At 26.1% G+C, this 18,695-nt stretch overlaps 2 protein-coding genes and 2 pseudogenes across 4 annotated transcripts in view; 2 read left to right on the forward strand and 2 right to left on the reverse strand.

The window, feature by feature from the left end:
* The window catches only part of LOC114124330 (transmembrane protein 70 homolog, mitochondrial), a 35,709-nt gene that overhangs the window by 8,295 nt on the left and 8,719 nt on the right, over nt 1-18,695 (forward strand). The window lies entirely within an intron of this gene.
* LOC114124328 (uncharacterized) lies at nt 3,881-8,219 on the reverse strand. Of its 2 annotated transcripts, none has more exons than XM_050201155.1 (2): nt 7,708-8,219; nt 3,881-6,121 (listed from the first exon to the last, which is right to left on the reverse strand). In XM_050201155.1, exon 2 carries the CDS (start codon nt 5,819-5,821, stop codon nt 4,088-4,090), a length of 1,734 nt encoding a protein of 577 aa, XP_050057112.1. In that variant the 5' UTR covers nt 5,822-6,121; nt 7,708-8,219; the 3' UTR covers nt 3,881-4,087. The 2 variants fall into 2 exon arrangements, with proteins under 2 accessions (XP_050057112.1, XP_027843350.2); XM_027987549.2 differs by lacking the exon at nt 7,708-8,219 and adding an exon at nt 7,225-7,373.
* Nucleotides 6,055-13,548, reverse strand: LOC126549570 (uncharacterized; annotated as a pseudogene).
* LOC126549571 (uncharacterized) lies at nt 17,605-18,361 on the forward strand (annotated as a pseudogene).

Below are 18,695 nucleotides of genomic sequence, written 5' to 3' on the forward strand. Positions count from 1 at the left end.
ATTGATTTCGAATACAAAAACTCATACTTCCGTTAATTGCACTTTAGATTTTAAAAGAACCAACAAATATATATTTAAACAAAATCTGAAGATATTAATTTAAACAAGATAATATCTATTAAATAAAAGTATTAATAAACATAACAGATATTTTTACTGCTCAGTCATGCAGGTATTATTCGGTTAATATTATCGATCTAATACGATTTATTTTTTAAGTAGCTATATACATGAAATTTTCAAACAAAATGTTAGATTTTATTTATAGTAGATAATAATTAATTATTACAAAGATATTTACTGGTAAAATTATGTCTTAATATTGATATCTATAATTGAATTTTTAAACTTTTTCGGATACCTGTAACAAATTTTCCAAACGAAAATGATTATTTATTATAAATTATAATAAAATCTATGATATACGTTTTAATGATATCGTCAATTTTTGTTTTATATTATTATGATTTTTATTTTTAAATACGTAATACATTATTAATATATATTAAATTTTGAAAATTTATATTCATTCTATATAGTAAAAAATAATACATGCTCGTAGTGGGGAAAAGTCCTTATGAATTTTTTTTTAGAATAATTATAACAAAACACTACGAATAAAATCATTGTTTTTTTTTGTTAAAATATGTAATTCGGTAAAAATTTGAACTTTATATATTTATAAAAAATATTGTTCAAATAATGAAGATAAGATCAACTAATCGGGAAATTTGTACTTACTTTTCAAATATATTTTTTTTTACTTACTTATAAAAACAAAATTAAAATATTAGAACATTTCTTAAAATTAGCCTAAATATTGGGCATAGAAAACGATAATTTAAGCAATTGTGAGATGTTTAAAATTTCTACGAATAATAATTTGGAATTTTACAAAAATGTTAATATCATTGAGAAGAATCGTTGTTTTATGGCGTCGTGAATAGGCCACCAAAGGTACATTAGAATTCCTATTCTGTTCTTCTGTACGACTTCGTTAAAAATACGGTAACATGAGTGTAGAGAAATTGAGAACTAATGTGTAATGGTCTACCAAAATATGGCACAAGTAATCTATTCATTACTTTATTTTTTATATTTATTTCAAAATGTTTTTACTTGGTAATGCACATTCCACTGGGACAGGATATAATTTATGCATTCGTTGGTTAAATTTAAAATACTTAGCAATTGAAACTAATTATTTTGTTGTAATCCAAAAATATTTTTCAACGGTATTTAAAATTACTATAGTTGCGTATATTATTAATTATATTTTATACAATAACTTTTTCAACAAATTTAGAAAAGTTTTAAGATATTGCCTCTTCATATCGCATAGGTACCCTCACATTTCACACCATTCTACGGTAAGTCGGTATTCGTTCAAAAATCAAAAGTTAAAACCAATAATATAATATATTATATACTACTAATATTATAATAATTAAATATTAATAAAATAATAAATGAAATGTTTTTGCAAAATTGTATTCAACCTACCTAATAATAATAGGTAGTAGTAAAATAAATTACTATACCGTGTGTCCCAAGAAACAGGAAACACTTTATCACTCATTACCCTTTTAATATTTTTCAATTCTGTTTGCGGGACATTAAATTAGACTTATAGATCATACATTTCTATGATTTAAAAACTTTTTAACTTAAGTATTTTACGCATGCGCAACAAAACTTTATTTTTTTTTAATGGCAACCCCTATTTAAAATATCATTTTTGGATTGTTCTATTTTTTTAAAGTAATTTTGATGTATCAACTTGTATTGTAAACTAAAAATTGGCTAAATTAGAGCTAAAAATATAATTTAAAAAAAATCTTATTAAATTTGATTTTTTTTTTTTTTTTTAATAATTGTAAATATTATTTTCTTCTTAACACCGTAATGTAGGTAATCATAATTATTATTATTAAAGTAATAAATTATTTACTATTTTTGAATTATTATTTAATTATTGCTACACATTATGTAACTAATAACATATTTTAAACATGTATTTTTAGAAAACATAATTCTAAACTTCTATTTTATTTTATTCAACAATACTATACATTTTTATTTACAATTTAATTTACAGAAATTACTTACATTATTTACTGTTCAATGAATTGTTCGAACGTCCCTCCGTTATGTATAATCGTTTGTATTGAATTGACATTTAATCATTTGAACATTTATTTTATTTTTAATTGTATGTATTTTTCTTTCCATCAGAATTAGAATAATTTATCTTTTAAAATAATAATGAGCATTGGTCTTTCTATTTTGGGTATCTACCTATACCTATTAAAATGCCATTACCTATTTTTATATTAGATATTATGACACTCATTATCAGAGTCATGTGTCTTTACAGTCTTAGTAGTTCGACGTTTTCTGTTCGTTATTGTCAATAGGTAGTATAAAGTTATAATTTAAATTTTGTAAGAACGCAAATTTAATCATGAATAATAATGAAAAAGTTCAGTTATTGTTGATTTACGGAAAGTATAACAGAAACGCTAGAGAAGCAACAAGAATGTACGGCCAGCAATATCCAGATCGGTATCACCTCCATTATACTTATGTTCAAAAACTTGAAAAGTCTTTGATAGAAAATGGTTCATTTAATAAAACAAATGCTACTCAACAACAACCTCGTGTAAATCAAAATTTTAATGAGGATATTGAAAATCAAGTTTTAGCATACGTACATCTTAACCCACGTTCGTCTATAAGACACGTTGGACATGAAGTTGGCGTGTTACAAACTAGACTTAGTTCAACATTTACGCATAACAGATCCAGAAAAAAGATTAAATTTTATTTCTTGGTTTATGGTGACGTCTGAGGATGATCCGTTATTAATAAATCATATTTTGTGGACCGATGAAAGTAAATTTACTAATAATGGAATATTGAATAAACAAAATAATCGCTATTGGTCGAATGAAAATCCTCACTGGGCTGTTCCAACAAACTTCCAAACATCTTGGGGTACAAATGTATGGATTGGTTTGATTGGTGGAAAATTGTTAGGGCCCCATTTCTACGATGGAACTTTAACGGGGAGAAGATATTTAGATTTTTTGCGTAATGATTTGCAATTACTTCTTGATGATTTACCCTTAGCTACACGTATAAATATTTATTATCAGCAAGACGGTGCCTGCTCATAATTCCCAAATTGTTCAAGAATTTTTGAGAGAAAAATTTGGTGAAAAATTTATTGCAACACATGGACCAATAGAGTGGCCTCCAAGGTCACCAGATTTAACACCTTTAGATTTTTTTTTGTGGGGCCATTTGAAGAATGTTGTTTATGCTGATCCTCCAATCAACATTCAAGACTTAAAGAATAAAATTACTCATCACTCATTGCAGTGTCTAACTAACTCTTAAATCACCATGTAACAGATTATACGATATACTCGACACCTCCCATACAACAGAAATTTAAAGAACGGTTACCTACTTCTCCCCTTATTATTATTAATTTACACTCAAATATTTTCTATGAATATTAGTTAGTATTTAGCTAGTAAAAATGGAATCTTAAAACCAAACTCTTAAAAAGTAATGAGCGTTGAGCATATCCTTCAGAGAATGAAGTTCAGACACATAATGTTACACATTGTACCTACCTACTCAATTTTATAGACATTATCAATTACATAAAATAAAGTTCAGTATTTTACTAAAGAGAAAAAATCTCAATGTCCTACCTCATTGAATCATTTGGCTATAAAATTAAAATTAAACAAATAAATAATACCAAAAACATAGTATAAAAACATGTATAATAATAACAACAATTATTCAATTGTCAAGGAAAAAAATTACATTTAACAAATAAAATTCATAATATAAAAATAAGTAAAAAAATTTTATAAATTAATTAAGGACCATGCCTGTGTACCTATTATAAATTAATAATCTAAATGAAATATAATATGGTGGCAAATAATAATTATTATCATATTATGGTATGATATACAAATGTTACAGTATAGATAGTAGTTAAGTATAATTCACAATAATAATGGTCAATGCTTCTAAAATTGTACAAAAAAAAAAAAAATCATTATTAAGAAGGTTGATTACAAATCATTGATGTTATATCTTTAGAATTTAAAAAAAGTTTAACAATATGAGCATTTATACGGTTTTCTTTAATGATAACCATTTTAAATTTTGTTTTGCCATTATTACAAATGTCAACGAATAATTTGTTAGAATAATACATTTCATTTAATCCAAGAGAACAAAATAAATCTGTAGTTTTCACATTAATTAATGACTTCGGAAGCTCAAATAGTTCATCAACAATTATCTTCAGATTTTGAAATTCATCTAAAAGTTTTACTCTAAAACCTAATTCATCTTTACACATATATTTTACTCTCTTGTATTGTGATTGGATTTTAGCTACATATAGTTCAAAGACTTTTGGTTTAGAAACAGTCAGAAATTTTTTAGTAGAACTTAAAACATCTAGAATTTTTTTCTTCCCGGATGTATTTAATTGAACTTGGAAATGGTTCAAATTAAAATAATTAATCACTCTCACTTCACACGGTTCAATAACTTGAGAGATATTTAAATCACCAATCTCCAAGTCTATTAAACATGGATTACCAATTTTTTTTATATGCATGACTTTTTTGCATGACTCATCAATGCATTCAGCTATTTCATTAATGAAAGCAAGATTCATGCTTTCAAGTATATGATTGTTAACATTTTTTGATATATCTAATGAGCAATGTATCTTAACTGGAGGTGCTGTCCGTAGATAATCAGTGGGTTCAAACATTTCAGAACATTTTTCAAATGTCATACAATCGATTAAAAAACATTTATATTCTTCACAATCATCGTATTTCTTTATAACCCTTGCCCGATACAATTTTAAATCATTGGTATTTTTAGCGATCACTATTTGACCCTCTTCAGGATGTAATACCGGAATCCGCTTTGTCTGATTTTCGATTTCAGTTCTAATAACTTTGCCAATTTGATGACTCAATTCAGTTTCAACATAAAAATGATTTATGGATAAAACAGGTTCAATATTGACAATCGCTGTCCTTGAATTTGGAAATATTTCATTCAACATTTTAATTTTTGCACGATTTATTGGATCATCAGATATGCTAGGAACAATACCATCCCAAACCAAATTGTTTAAAATATCAAAAACATTATTTCCATTATGTGATAATGTTACTAAATATGGTTCATTAGTGCTTAAAAAAGTGGTAGTCATTTGATAAGAAGTATAGAATGTATAAATTGAATCCAATAAATCTAGATCTGATAATAGATGTTCATCTTCTTTTGATACATTTTTGAAAAAACAACGAAAAGCCATTGGTTTTACACTATTAAGTTCTTTTGGTAGATCTTTAAATTCTGTAATTAATACTTGAGAAAGCCCAAAATCAATATAACTTACATAAAGTCCCAATTTAGTTATCCTTTGAACTTTAGCTCTATACCAAACACCACTGTAATCACGAGCAGCAATTAAATTTCCAACTTTTGGAGGCTTCTTTAATGTTGAATCATATTTATCTAGTTCTGTACAGATTGATTGAACATATTCATAGTTTTCAATGTTCTGTACATGAAAATATTTAAATGAATCTATATTTGAGACATATACATTCCACACGTCACCTCTTAATGGTTTATTTAAATTTGGAGTCTGAATATTATTTATTGAATTTAATTCTTCAGACTGTGAGTTTTTAGCAGATAACAAAGTCGAAAATTCAGTCTTAACCTCGCTTATATCACTTTTTAATATTTCAACCATGTTTTTAGGATTTTTAAGTTTTCTTTTAAGTTTTTTATTCAAAAGTAATTATTTTCTACAACAACTCCTTTTTATCCTATTATTTCCTGTTTTTATACAAAAACTTCAAGTACTTTTAATTTATTACTATTTTACTATATCTGTGCAATAAATAAAAATTGATTTAACTTAATGTTATATTTATGTTACTTAAATATATTTAGTACTGAATGTATTTATTGATTGTAACAGTGTCACGTATCCATAATCCACGATAATCCATTAAATCTGCAGTATAATTCTTCATAAACGGCATAAACCCTAAAATATAAAATAATTATATTATATACTTGCTATGACTTAATTACAATTTATTATTTTATATAATATAATATAGCAGTGAGTTATAGCTATGTAAAATATTACAACTTTAAATGATAATATCAATAAAAGTCTATGACATTTCCTAAGCTTTATTAATTTATTATAATATTAAAGCTAACATAAAAAAAATGTGTTCTGTTTTGCTATGATATACGTTAGTAAGACAGAGACAACACATGCGGTTATAACATCCTCTTAAAGTAAATTAAAAAAAATATATTATGTGGAAATGAAAGACTTAATAAATGTATAAATTTGTATACAAATCATTATAGATATATATTTTATAGATTACATACTCTAACTATGAAATCTTAATTTATGAAGAAAAAAACAGAAACTAGCACAAATAACACTTATAATAACAAAATAAAGATTATTTCATCTAATATCTTTAAAAAACAATAATAACATTTATTATTACATTTGGGAATATTAAATAGGTACCTATATATTTTTTCTAACTTAATTAAATACCTAGCTTGAGTTTATCAATAGATACCTAGATGATAAAATAATATTGTTGTTTATTTTTTCATAAGATCCTGGCGAGGATCCTGGTCATTTTTTAAAATTAAATATAAATCAAGACATGCTATAAATAAGAAATTATTTAAATTATAAATAATTTCTTTAATAAATGTATTAATACTAAATAAGTTGCAAATTATATAAAAAAGATTGCAATATTTTACACAACTCAAATTATAGACACATACTAAGACAATTCATTTTTAATCTTAATAATTAATAGTTAACATTCACTGAAAAATAGCATGGCCTGAAGAACTGTTTGTAGATGCAATTCAAATGCATACATCACAGCTAAATAAGAATGTAGAATACACTGAGAGTAGAATTTAATCATTTGAGTGAATGTCGAGAGATATTTCAATACACAGTAACTATGTTTAAATCGAAAATATGTAGTTTGGAGTTGCTAACATATATTCCAAAACTCAATAATAAATTCAGTACCTAGGTACTTTAAATTAATATCAATAAAATCAATCAATTATAGAATATATATTGATACATACAGACACTGTTGAGTGCCATCAGTCCTGGACTTTTGGTGACTTGGAATAAAGTTGACTTTGTATCTGTTATTCATTTAAAAGTTTAATTAATATTGCGATTTGTAATGAATCTCTAAAAACATGTTGTGTAAGAATTAATTTAACGTGTTTCATTTTTCAGTAAAAGAATTCATGATATAACTTAGTAACATAATATTATTCTAAAATTTTAATTTAACGCATATATTAATACCGCTCATTATAAAAGTAAAAAACAACAAAACCGACTAATAACAAATATAATAATTAATAATACATCAAGCAACTAACTATTAAGTCACTAGGCCGAGGAGCGAGGACCCAAATTACTGACTAACTAACTAGTAAGTAGTAACTGAAACTATGTCACTATGAAAAAACCGTGGGTGAACAAGTAGCACGGCGATAGTGGAAGGGATGGGTACAGTTCGGCCCCGTGATAAGAAATTATAGGTGATAACTTACTATGATAAAAAATGTGATTACACAATGCCCAGTAGATTATTAGGTATATGTATATCACGATTTAAGATATTTAAGTATATCTTTAATCGTGATGTGTATTCCATCATTAATATTGTGGAAGATACGTGGGCGATGTACGACTGTCGACTAGTTTCCCCTACCGATATCTCCAACGTCGTACATATGGCTCAGTCGTGCCGTGTGGAGGTCAAATAGTCATAATTGCCTCCAACGATTCTCACACGTGTTTAAGTCTTTAAGAAGAGGACGATAGTATGAACTACGACAATATCGTTTTGCGTTTTACTAATTTAATGAATTAAAACAAAATAATACAAATAGTCGTCGGGTGACGAGATGATAATATAAAGGTAACAAAATAACAATCGTGAACGCGATGTGAAGGACGGTGGTCACGAGGTTTGGTTTTTCGGTATCGTGGGTCAAAAAGGTGGTCGATCGCGGGTTGCTCGTGCGTTATGTCGATGCGCGCGGTAGAAAACTAGAAAAGGTTAAAGGACTGATGGAAGACCGAAGAACCACCGCCGCCCGAGGCGGTGGCGGATTGTGCCATCGAAACATGGTGACCAACGGTCTTACATGCTTACCTACACTAAGGGTGGTTGCAAACTTTGTTAATTTATAAAACTGGTTACATATTATAACCACGATTTAAATCGTGCATATTATAAATGAAAACCTTTTTTTTTCTAAGTCGTCATAATTTATGAAAATAAATAATAAAATAATATTATTCATAATTAAATTTTTATTTGTTAATACAATAAATAAATAATACATAATAATATCGTGATATAATAAATTAAGTTAATGTGCTACTTTGCTATTTTAAAGTTGTATTTTTTCTCGCTTTTTGCCATCTTTAATAGAATATGGCCACTTTCTGTTCCCAAGAATTCACAAAATTCTTAACATAACAAACTGTAGTTGAAATTTTGGACATTTAATAATTTATGGCGTCCAGTTGAATGTTGAAAGGTAAAACTGTATACTAGACAGGAACCAGAAAATCTGAATTGTCCAGGCGAAAACTGGACGGTTGGCAACCCTACCTATACTGGAGGGGAATTATGTGGTGACTGTTCACCACAATATTTTACATTGTTGATTAGTGATTACCTTTATGAAAAATAAACTAGTAGTTTAAGATGACCATATTATCGCAATTTGGAATGGGGTTGTGGTATTTGGGTGTGCTTAAACAACACAAGATAGAAATAATGTTTATTTACTGAGACGCGTACTGGTAACCCGATAAGTGGTTAATAATATAGAACAACCCTAGTCTCTATACCGGTCCATGCATCAGTGTAGTACTGTAGTCTGTAAAACATGTCTAAAGATTAGAAGATTCTACACCTGTATTTATATGAAAAATATTGTTGCAGTCTCAAATATGCGCATCGTATGTGAATGGCGGAATTACAACAATCGAGTTGAGATTCATACGATGCGTGTATGTTGGTAGTAAAAAAAAGCTAAAACTAGTCGTAAATAACACCGAGACTCAATGATGTTCTTTTTAATTTACTATTGTATAAAACTAATAGTTTATTAAACCTGATGCTCTTGATTGTGTCCTTTCCGCAGATGAAATGTCACTTAATTCCTATCTATTTTATGAAGTCGTTAAAGACAAAACAGTTGGGTTTCATGAGACAACTAAATGCAAAAAGTATGAACTTGTCAAATATGCTCTCGTACTTATACTTAGAGGCATAAATTATAACTGGAAACAGCCAATCGCAAGTTTTCTCATATCTAATAGCTGTTCCGGTAATAATTTAAAAGATATTTTTTTCAACTATTTCACGCTTACAAAATATTAAATTAAACATCAAAGCATTCATTGCAGATCAAGGCTCAAATTTTTCTCAGTTTGCTAAAAAACCTGTATGTATCTTCTGCAGGCGAACCATATTTTGAAGTAGATTCTGAACAAATTGCTTACATTTTTGACTGCCTCATCTGATAAAATTTACTCGAAACATGTTGTTTAAAGTTTTGGCATAAATCTAGTTTAGGGGCCAAGCGATTTTTTCAATTTTTTTTATCGAAACTTATGTATCTCATCGAGTTAAGAACGATGGTGCAATCAGAATTTGTCGCTCTCATTTAGTTTCGGAGTTATGGCCTTCCAAAGTTTTCGATTTTACGTTTATACGCATGCGCGCAACATTACTATTATAATGATGCGCGGAGGACCATTTTTGTTATTTTTTTGTACTTACGTATACGGTACACCTTTTGTTTTTTGAAACTTATTTAGTTATGTAGTATGTACCCTGTGACCTACTTGAGGTGGTGTTGCATAGCAAGTCGGGGGATATTTTCGATTTGTGCGGAGCGTAGCGACGGCGCCGAGGAGCGTAGCGACGAGTGCCGATACACTCGTAATCACTGCATTTTTGAATTGCCATATCGCCATAATAGGTTAATAGAAATAATAATAATATGGAAATTATTATATATTACATATTATTTATTATATATAATTAATTATAATATGAAAAATACGTAAGATAAGATAAAAATTATGTTTATAACATATAGGAAGATAAAAGTTAGGTCAATAAATGTATAACAATTATTTTCGTAAAAACTTGTCATAACTGTCATTAAAGTCACGTTATACTGTAGATGTAAAGCTTACAGAATGTCTGCTCTTAATTTTATTGATATTTTTGAGTTGTTTGAATACAAAACTAATGGACCAGTTTCACAAACTGTGATTCAAAAATTACAGTCATGGAACTTGATTGCAACTGACAATTCATTGAAGTGCGACCAGGGACATAATTTAATATTATGTGCCAATTTGGAAGCAACGGATGGGTTTCAGTGGCAATGTCGAAAATCGTACGTTGATAAAAACAAAAAAAAAGTGAATTGTAATACAGATGTCGTTACGGAAAAACACGTTTTCCATAATTCGCATTTATCTTTATATCAAGTTGTTACGTTTTCATATTTATGGTTGGAGAATGTGTCACTTCGGTTTATTGTGAAGCAGATTAAAATCGCTCAGCAAACGGCTGTTGACTGCACTGAACGAAAAAACAGGTAAAATCAACTAAACTATGAGTTGAATTAATAATATAATATTAAAATACGGTCAATTAACACGATTATAATAACACAATTTTATTTTATTAAATTTACAGTCAATAAATAAAATTATTGAATTAAAAAAGATATTATTAGTTTAATAATTGTATTTTATACATCCGGGAAGGAATCTTATCAAAATAGTTCATTAATTTACCAATATTTATTGATTCTATAGTTATATTTATAAATTAACCATTAAATTTTTTTAAAGAAAAATTTATTTATTTAAGTAATCAAACCATTTTTTAAAAATAAAAATTTATTTATTAAATTAATACATTTAATTTAATTTAATTTAATTATGATTTTTTTTTTTAATTATTATAAATACCAATAAATAAAATCAATAATGAATTATAAGTTTTATAACTATAATCATTTTTCTAATACATCAGTGCATTATTATCTTAAAATTATATGGAACTTCTTATAGGAATAATATTTATTCAAACCAGATATATTTTATTGAGTCTTTATTTATATTTAACATCTTTACAATGAAATAGGTACTCACATAATAATATTATAAACATTTAAGCTACTTACAATAAGTAAAACATAAAAAAAATCAAACAGATTAATAACATAAAAAATTATTTCAAATTGTCTCCAATAACTTATTACTAATAATATAAAATAAAATATATACCTATTATAATTTTTTTCATATGCCTTGAGTTGAGCATTGTTTGGTTTACTTGTAACATGGTTTATCATAAATAGTTTTAATTTTAAAATAATATAATTGAAGAAATAACCAAAAGTTTGCAGATTCTATAGGATACTCGACATTAAAAACATGAAAAATAGAAAAACATATTTCAATGGCTTTTATCATAGTATTTATTATATATTTAATGCCATCAAAGTAAACATATTTGCTTAGGATTATTATTTCTCCAACTATTAATAGACAGGGTTGAATTTGAGAGTTTTTCTTGGATAATACTTCCTCCAGTTCTGCACCAGTTTTTCCTAATATAACAAAACTGTTTTGAGATTCTCGAATTGAAATTTTTTCAAACTAATTTGCCATTTTCATCTCTAGTTGATTTTTTAGATGTTGGAATAAAAACCGAATGAAGAATGAAGAAAATAACAGAATTTTTACAATCTAAAATCGACAATTGATATATTTTTTTTATTAAATAATATATTGTAATAGGTAATTCTTTCAATATTAAATTATTTACTTTCAGTTAGATGTGGAGTTTTAGACATTTCTTCTAATAGCTTTTTAGAACCAGGATCTTTAATTTTTTCTTTCAGCATAATCATTAAGGTTGACTGTGTCTTTTCAAAGTTTTCAATAAAATTGTAGTTTGGATACATTTGTTTAAAATCAATACATATCTGTGAAAATATTTTAAAGTTAACAAATGTCAAAAATAAAATACTAAAAAGAAAGGCAATGAATTGTTAGGTAATATATTTACTCACAAGTCTATATCCCATAGGTTCTTTAAAATGTTTCCAATTAATAAAAATATTGCCCACTTCTTTAATGTTTTTCAATCTATAATTGTAGTTTTTAACCATATGCTCTCTATTTCAGGCCATTTAAGAACTTCGTGATGCAGTTGAGAAATAAATAAACTGACATCTTCAATTTCTGAAAATGAATACTTAACATTGTAAAACAATGTGAAATACAATATTTAAATTTGCAATTTTCATACCTATCTGCAGGCTATCAAATGGTGATGATGATCGGTTCATAAGTAGATTGGTTTCTGTTGAGTGTTTTTTCTGTTCAACTAGTCCATGGTTTTTAAGTTGTTTATGGTATTAAAATATTTAGAATAGATTTTCCCTTTAGGTGTTCTATTAATAGAATCCTTAATAAAGTATATGTCCTAAAAAAAAAAAAAACAAATTAAATTTATTAAAAATGTTACAAACTTAATACTGATTCATCATATAGTCAATTTATACTATTGAATAAGTACTTACTTTTAATTCCGTAGGGAACTTAGCAACAATGGTTTCTGCTATAACATTTGCTAAAGTAATAGACATAGGTATTTTTTCTTTTATTATATAATTTATAATAGCATTTACAATTATTGATCTGCATGAATCATTTAAACAATTATTATGACTGTAATAATCAATTACATAGTCACACTGACTATTTTTTTCTAATACAGTTTCAAGACAAAATGATGTGTTTGACCGAGGGATAGTTAATGGTAAAGCCTCGGGTAAAGCTGATGGTGTTGCTAATGTATCACATGAGTTTTTCTTGGTAGAACTATTTAAGTTTTCAGGAAGTGTTTTTTGCCATAACTTAAGACTTGCCTCAAATTTAATTGATATACCAAGTGGATAAGAAGATAAAAGTTTCTCAATGTGATGAACTTGCATATTCTTGAGAGCCTTCATGTCAATGTAATTATCTAAACAAATTATTAAATCAAGATTAAAATACATTTTAAATGGCTACCTGTATCAATAATTTACCTATACAAGTTTGATGCAAAAACACTAAATCCCATGACTAACAGAGCTTTAATTTCATTATAATCTTCCAATGATGGAAATAATAACATATTATCTACCAACGGTTGGTTATTATTTACATTACTGTTATCCATTGAATAGTCTGGAAACTGCAGGTATGTATCGCTCATTATGTGTGTATTTTTGTCTTTTATTTCTACAAATATTTTGAAGAAAGGTATAATACTAAGTATATAAATTTATAAAAAAAAATAAAAAAATAAAAAAAAAATATTAATATTATAATATATTATAAGATGAGATTATGATTATTATTATTGGATATAGTAGTATTATATTAGTATATTATTATTATTATTATTTATTATATTATTATATTCTTATTATTATATTATTATATATTATATATTATATTATTATTTATTTATATTTATATTATTATTTTTTTTAATTAAAAATATTCTTTTAATCTAATCATTAATGATCCATCTAAAACTGTATTAATGTTTATGGGTGGACCATTAAAATCAGATATGGGCATAGCTGTAGTAAGAATTTCAGATTTGTTTTTATCAACCATATATGATTTTAAATGCTCAACATAGCAATCAACTTTAATTTGCTTGAGAATTAATACAATTTTATTTGTTGCGTTTATTAGAATAATTTCCAAAATTTCATACAAATTAAGTTCATATGTAAATTTTGTTAAATAATAACCAATTTTATACGCTGTGCCTTTAAATTTCAATTGTGTATAACAGTCATATATTTTTAATGGGTCCTCTAAATGATCAGCTAATAACTCATGGTAACAACAGTCAATTTTATGTTTATCAGCTGTAATAATATCATCAATTTTTGTACCATTTAATAAAAAATCTCCAAATTTTAATTGGAATTTTTTAGCTAATGATAAGGTTATGTTTTTTCTGGAAGTTATTGCACGGGCATACATCTTTATTCTCTGTGTTTTGATTCATATTTAAAGCACCAAAAATGCCTAGGTGGACCAGACTTTTGAATTATCAAAGGATAGTGAATTAAGAAGTGGTGTGTTTCGGTTTCAACGTGTCTTTAAATAATGTAACATAATCTAAATTATGTTTTTTTATAAGTCGTTTAAGACAAGAAATTAAATCTTGTGTGAGCTTATGTGACATTAATATGTCAATTATCTCGAGAAAATTTAAAAAAAATAGCCAAACATCATCGTTATTAGGTATTAAATCACCTATCATTAAAGGTAAAAAATGAATAAAACACATCATTTCTCTTGCAGACATTTTTAAACGAAATTTTAATAAATGTTGTTTTTCAATAATATGAGAGTTATTGCCCACTTCTATAGTACCATAGTTAAAATATTGTTTCCTATTATTAAGAGTTTCTAATGAAATAATTTTAACTTCTGAAATATAATATTGAAGAATGTGGCATAAATTGTAGTGACAAACACCTTCGAAAAGATCATGCATTACATCAACACAGTAGTTTGTTGTAATATGGAATGAATCAATTTGATTCAAAATACATTCATTATATACACCTGTTAATTTAAAATCATTTATTCCAACATCTATGTGATAGTTATAAATATTTCTAATCATTGATTCGTCTTCTTCAGCCAAATATTAGTTAGTGATTTTTTGCTTTGCAAAATCGACAGTAAAAATTAGCAGCAAATGATTTACTAAAATCACATATACAGTTTAATCCCAAGTTATCTCCAATAACTAAACCTAAATAAAATGTACATTTTTTACACCACATGATGTGTTTATAGAAATACCATCTCTTTCTAGGCTATTTAATTCATTGACTAAATGTTTGAAACATAAATCATTCCAAATGTTTTAAGATCTTTAGCTTTAATTAAAGCAGCTAAAAATATTTCAGAAATTTTGGAGTTATTTTTACTTAGAGGAAAACTGTAATATAGAGCAGATATAGATTGAAAATTTGCATTTGAACCTAAGGGATTGTTGATTTCGAAGTCATCAATGTATATGAAGTAGGGGAGAACAATTTTATTTTGATGTAATTTTACTTTATCTTTCCACAAAGATCCTTGAATAAAATTAGATAAAAAATTATCATCTGAAATATTTAAACTATCATATAAATTTAATGTTTCAATGAGCATATGATTTTTTTCATAATATTTTTGAAACTGGAATTTTAATGGAAATAAGATTCCTTTGGTCTTTATTTCATCATACTCATTTTCACCAGCATGAGACACAAAATTTATTTCATCATTTATTGTGAATTGCATAATATCTGCAGTTAATTCCTCGCCAGACAACCACTTGTTCAGCTTATACTCACTGCTACAATATTTGAAAATTGAAGATATTTCAGATATTATCACATTAGTGGTTGATGTTAATAAAGGATCTTTAATAGTATCTAGTAAAGCACCTTTTAGCAATAATATAATGGGATTTAAAATTAAATCAAAAATTTTACTTTGAATATTTAAAATATCTTTTCTAGAAAAGTTATTATTATCATGTAGTTGAAGGCTAAATTTAACAGCTGACACATTAAGAACATTTAAAGCTTTTTTAAATTAAAATCATTGCTTTTCAATGGTGGTAAATCATTGGAATTAGAGAGGAATTATTAACCAAAGTATTTTATTTTTATCAATGAATGGCACAGCAGCATAAGAATTAATAAGAGAATTATTACATTAGTATTTGTATTAACTTCAGTAACTTTTACACTACTAGTGTGTATCCTAGTTATATGCCTTCTGAGGCCATTTAATTTTGAAAAGTTTGAGAACAGTTGCTCTCAGAACACTCATATGTACTTAATGCATTGAGAAAATGCATAAATTTGTAATGAAAAGCTAATGCCGAAAATGTAGACACATTTACTTTACAAATAAAACAAATCATAATTGATTAAATAAAAATATAGGTACCTTTATCTATGCACAAAACTGTTTTTAAATCCCCAGACCACAATACACCTATGAAATTATAAAATTAATTTTATTGCACAATTACTTAAGTAATAAGTTCTATTATGGTGCTCGGAACAATGTTGGTCTACCTGATTTGGCTATTTTATTATTATTATTAATAATAAATTTAATACTAAATTATATTAAGTTACTTTTTTTAAATATATTCAAATTAAAAAAAAACACAAAAAACAACAATAAACAGAAGAGAAATGCAAGTTATTTTTTGTACCATAGAATTTTGTGTGAGATAAATTAAATGTTGATGAACATAGCATCTTGTCACATCATTAGAAAAAATGTAAACACATAATTAAGTCCTTGCAGGACTTAATATTATAAAGCTATATTTCAATCTATTCTTAAACAAATGACTATTGGGTTGATTTAAAATTTATTGTGTTTTGAAGTCAATATATAATATAATGATATAAGTACCTTAATACATAACTATTATAATAAGTTAAAGATTTTTGTGCATTTTTCAGCTAATTCTGATTTTTCAATTCAAAGAAAATTTCTTTATTTTTTTTTTATTTATTACACTTTTAGAGCAATAAGTTCCAAACACTAAATATTAAAACTAATATAGTTATAAAAGTTATTACTTACCACAAAAAAATAGTACAGGTCACAGGATACACAAGTACAACAAGACGCACGACGCACGACACAAAATAATAACGAATAACGATTGAACAGTAAATAGTGAATAATATGATAGTTTCAAGTTTGATACTATGATATAAGATATTACAACAAATGGCGATAATATTATAATCAATAAATAATATTTGTAAATTTTACAATATTATTGTTTATTTTGCCTATTATGTTCCGAATTAACTCAATACATATTTAAAACATGGGGAAAACCCAATGGTGGACGCATATAACGAGTATAAAATAATAATAAAACCGGCATCATTATAAATAATAATTTAATATCTATTTTCGTTATAACTCAATCTTATTATTTCCAAAAATATTGTTAATTTAACAAATTCAAATTATTAAATTAAATACAATTTTATTTGAACTAATAAAAACAAAAATACAAACAATAATTATTTTATTACATTCTTACAAATAAGTAATAAAATTGGTTTTATGAATTAATTATGCATTATTGATTTAATTAATTCAAAACTCTTAATTCAATAAAATTTTAATTAGATTAAACTTAATATGATTGATTGGACAATAATTTTATTGAAGTTATAAAAACTCATTAGTTGATAATTAATAATTTGTTTTTGTTAAATTATACAGTATTTTTTCGTTCAGTGTGGTCCTCTTTTCATAGGGAGGTGACTATTTCTGCTATGATTACACATCATGGTGTAATTGGTAAATAAATATTATAATTAATATGGCATAAATTGAAAATTTCATAAATTGGCAATTTTCTTTTGCTAATGGTTTGTGTAGGAGGGGTCAATAAAATAGTGGAAATCGACGAATCCAAATGGAGGAGGAGGAAATACCACCGTGGCCATAGAGTAGAAGGCCAATGGGTTTTTGGAGGAGTCGAAAGAGATAGTGGCCGTTGCTTTTTGATTCCTGTTGAAAAACGAGACAAGGAGACATTATTAAATATTATAAAGGAATGGATTGAACCCGGGACCACTATCATCTCTGATTGTTGGAAAGTAAATAAAACCTTAAATTTATTTTACCACGTATATGGAATTTTTTCTATTTTATTTTGGTTGCTCATTCAACATATATTTTTAAATAATAGGCTTACGACTGTTTGGAGGAAGAAGGTTTTCAGCATTTAACCGTGAACCATTCCATTCAATTTAAAAACCCTGACAATGGCGCACACACCAATAACGTAGAGGGGATGTGGAGACACGCAAAGGCATTTCTTTCGCAGTATTGTAGGAAAAAAAAATTTTTACGGGATACTTAGCGAAGTTTATGTTCATTAAGCATTGTAAATCACTTAATGTAGACCCTCTACCTGAATTTTTTAAAATAGCAGGGAAATTATATGATCCCGTTAATGCTCTATTGTTGGAAAATAATTCCGATGAGTCTAATTCTGACGATGATACAGAAGAAAACTCTGAATAATAATAAACTTATGTAAATAAAAAGATGTTTTAAAAATGGTTTTTTTGGTTTTTTTTGGTTTTTTTTGGAATTGCCATATCACCATAATAGGTTAATAGAAATAATAATAATATGGAAATTATTTATATATTATATATTATTTATTATATATAATATTAATTATAATTTGAAAAATACGTAAGATAAGATATCACCATAATAGGTTAATAGAAATAATAATAATATGGAAATTATTTATATATTACATATTATTTATTATATATAATATTAATTATAATTTAAAATACGTAGATAAGATAAAAATTATTAAGTGTTTATAACGTAATATAACGTA

Source organism: Aphis gossypii, chromosome 2 (assembly GCF_020184175.1).
Source record: "Aphis gossypii isolate Hap1 chromosome 2, ASM2018417v2, whole genome shotgun sequence".
Lineage (NCBI taxonomy): Eukaryota > Metazoa > Arthropoda > Insecta > Hemiptera > Aphididae > Aphis > Aphis gossypii.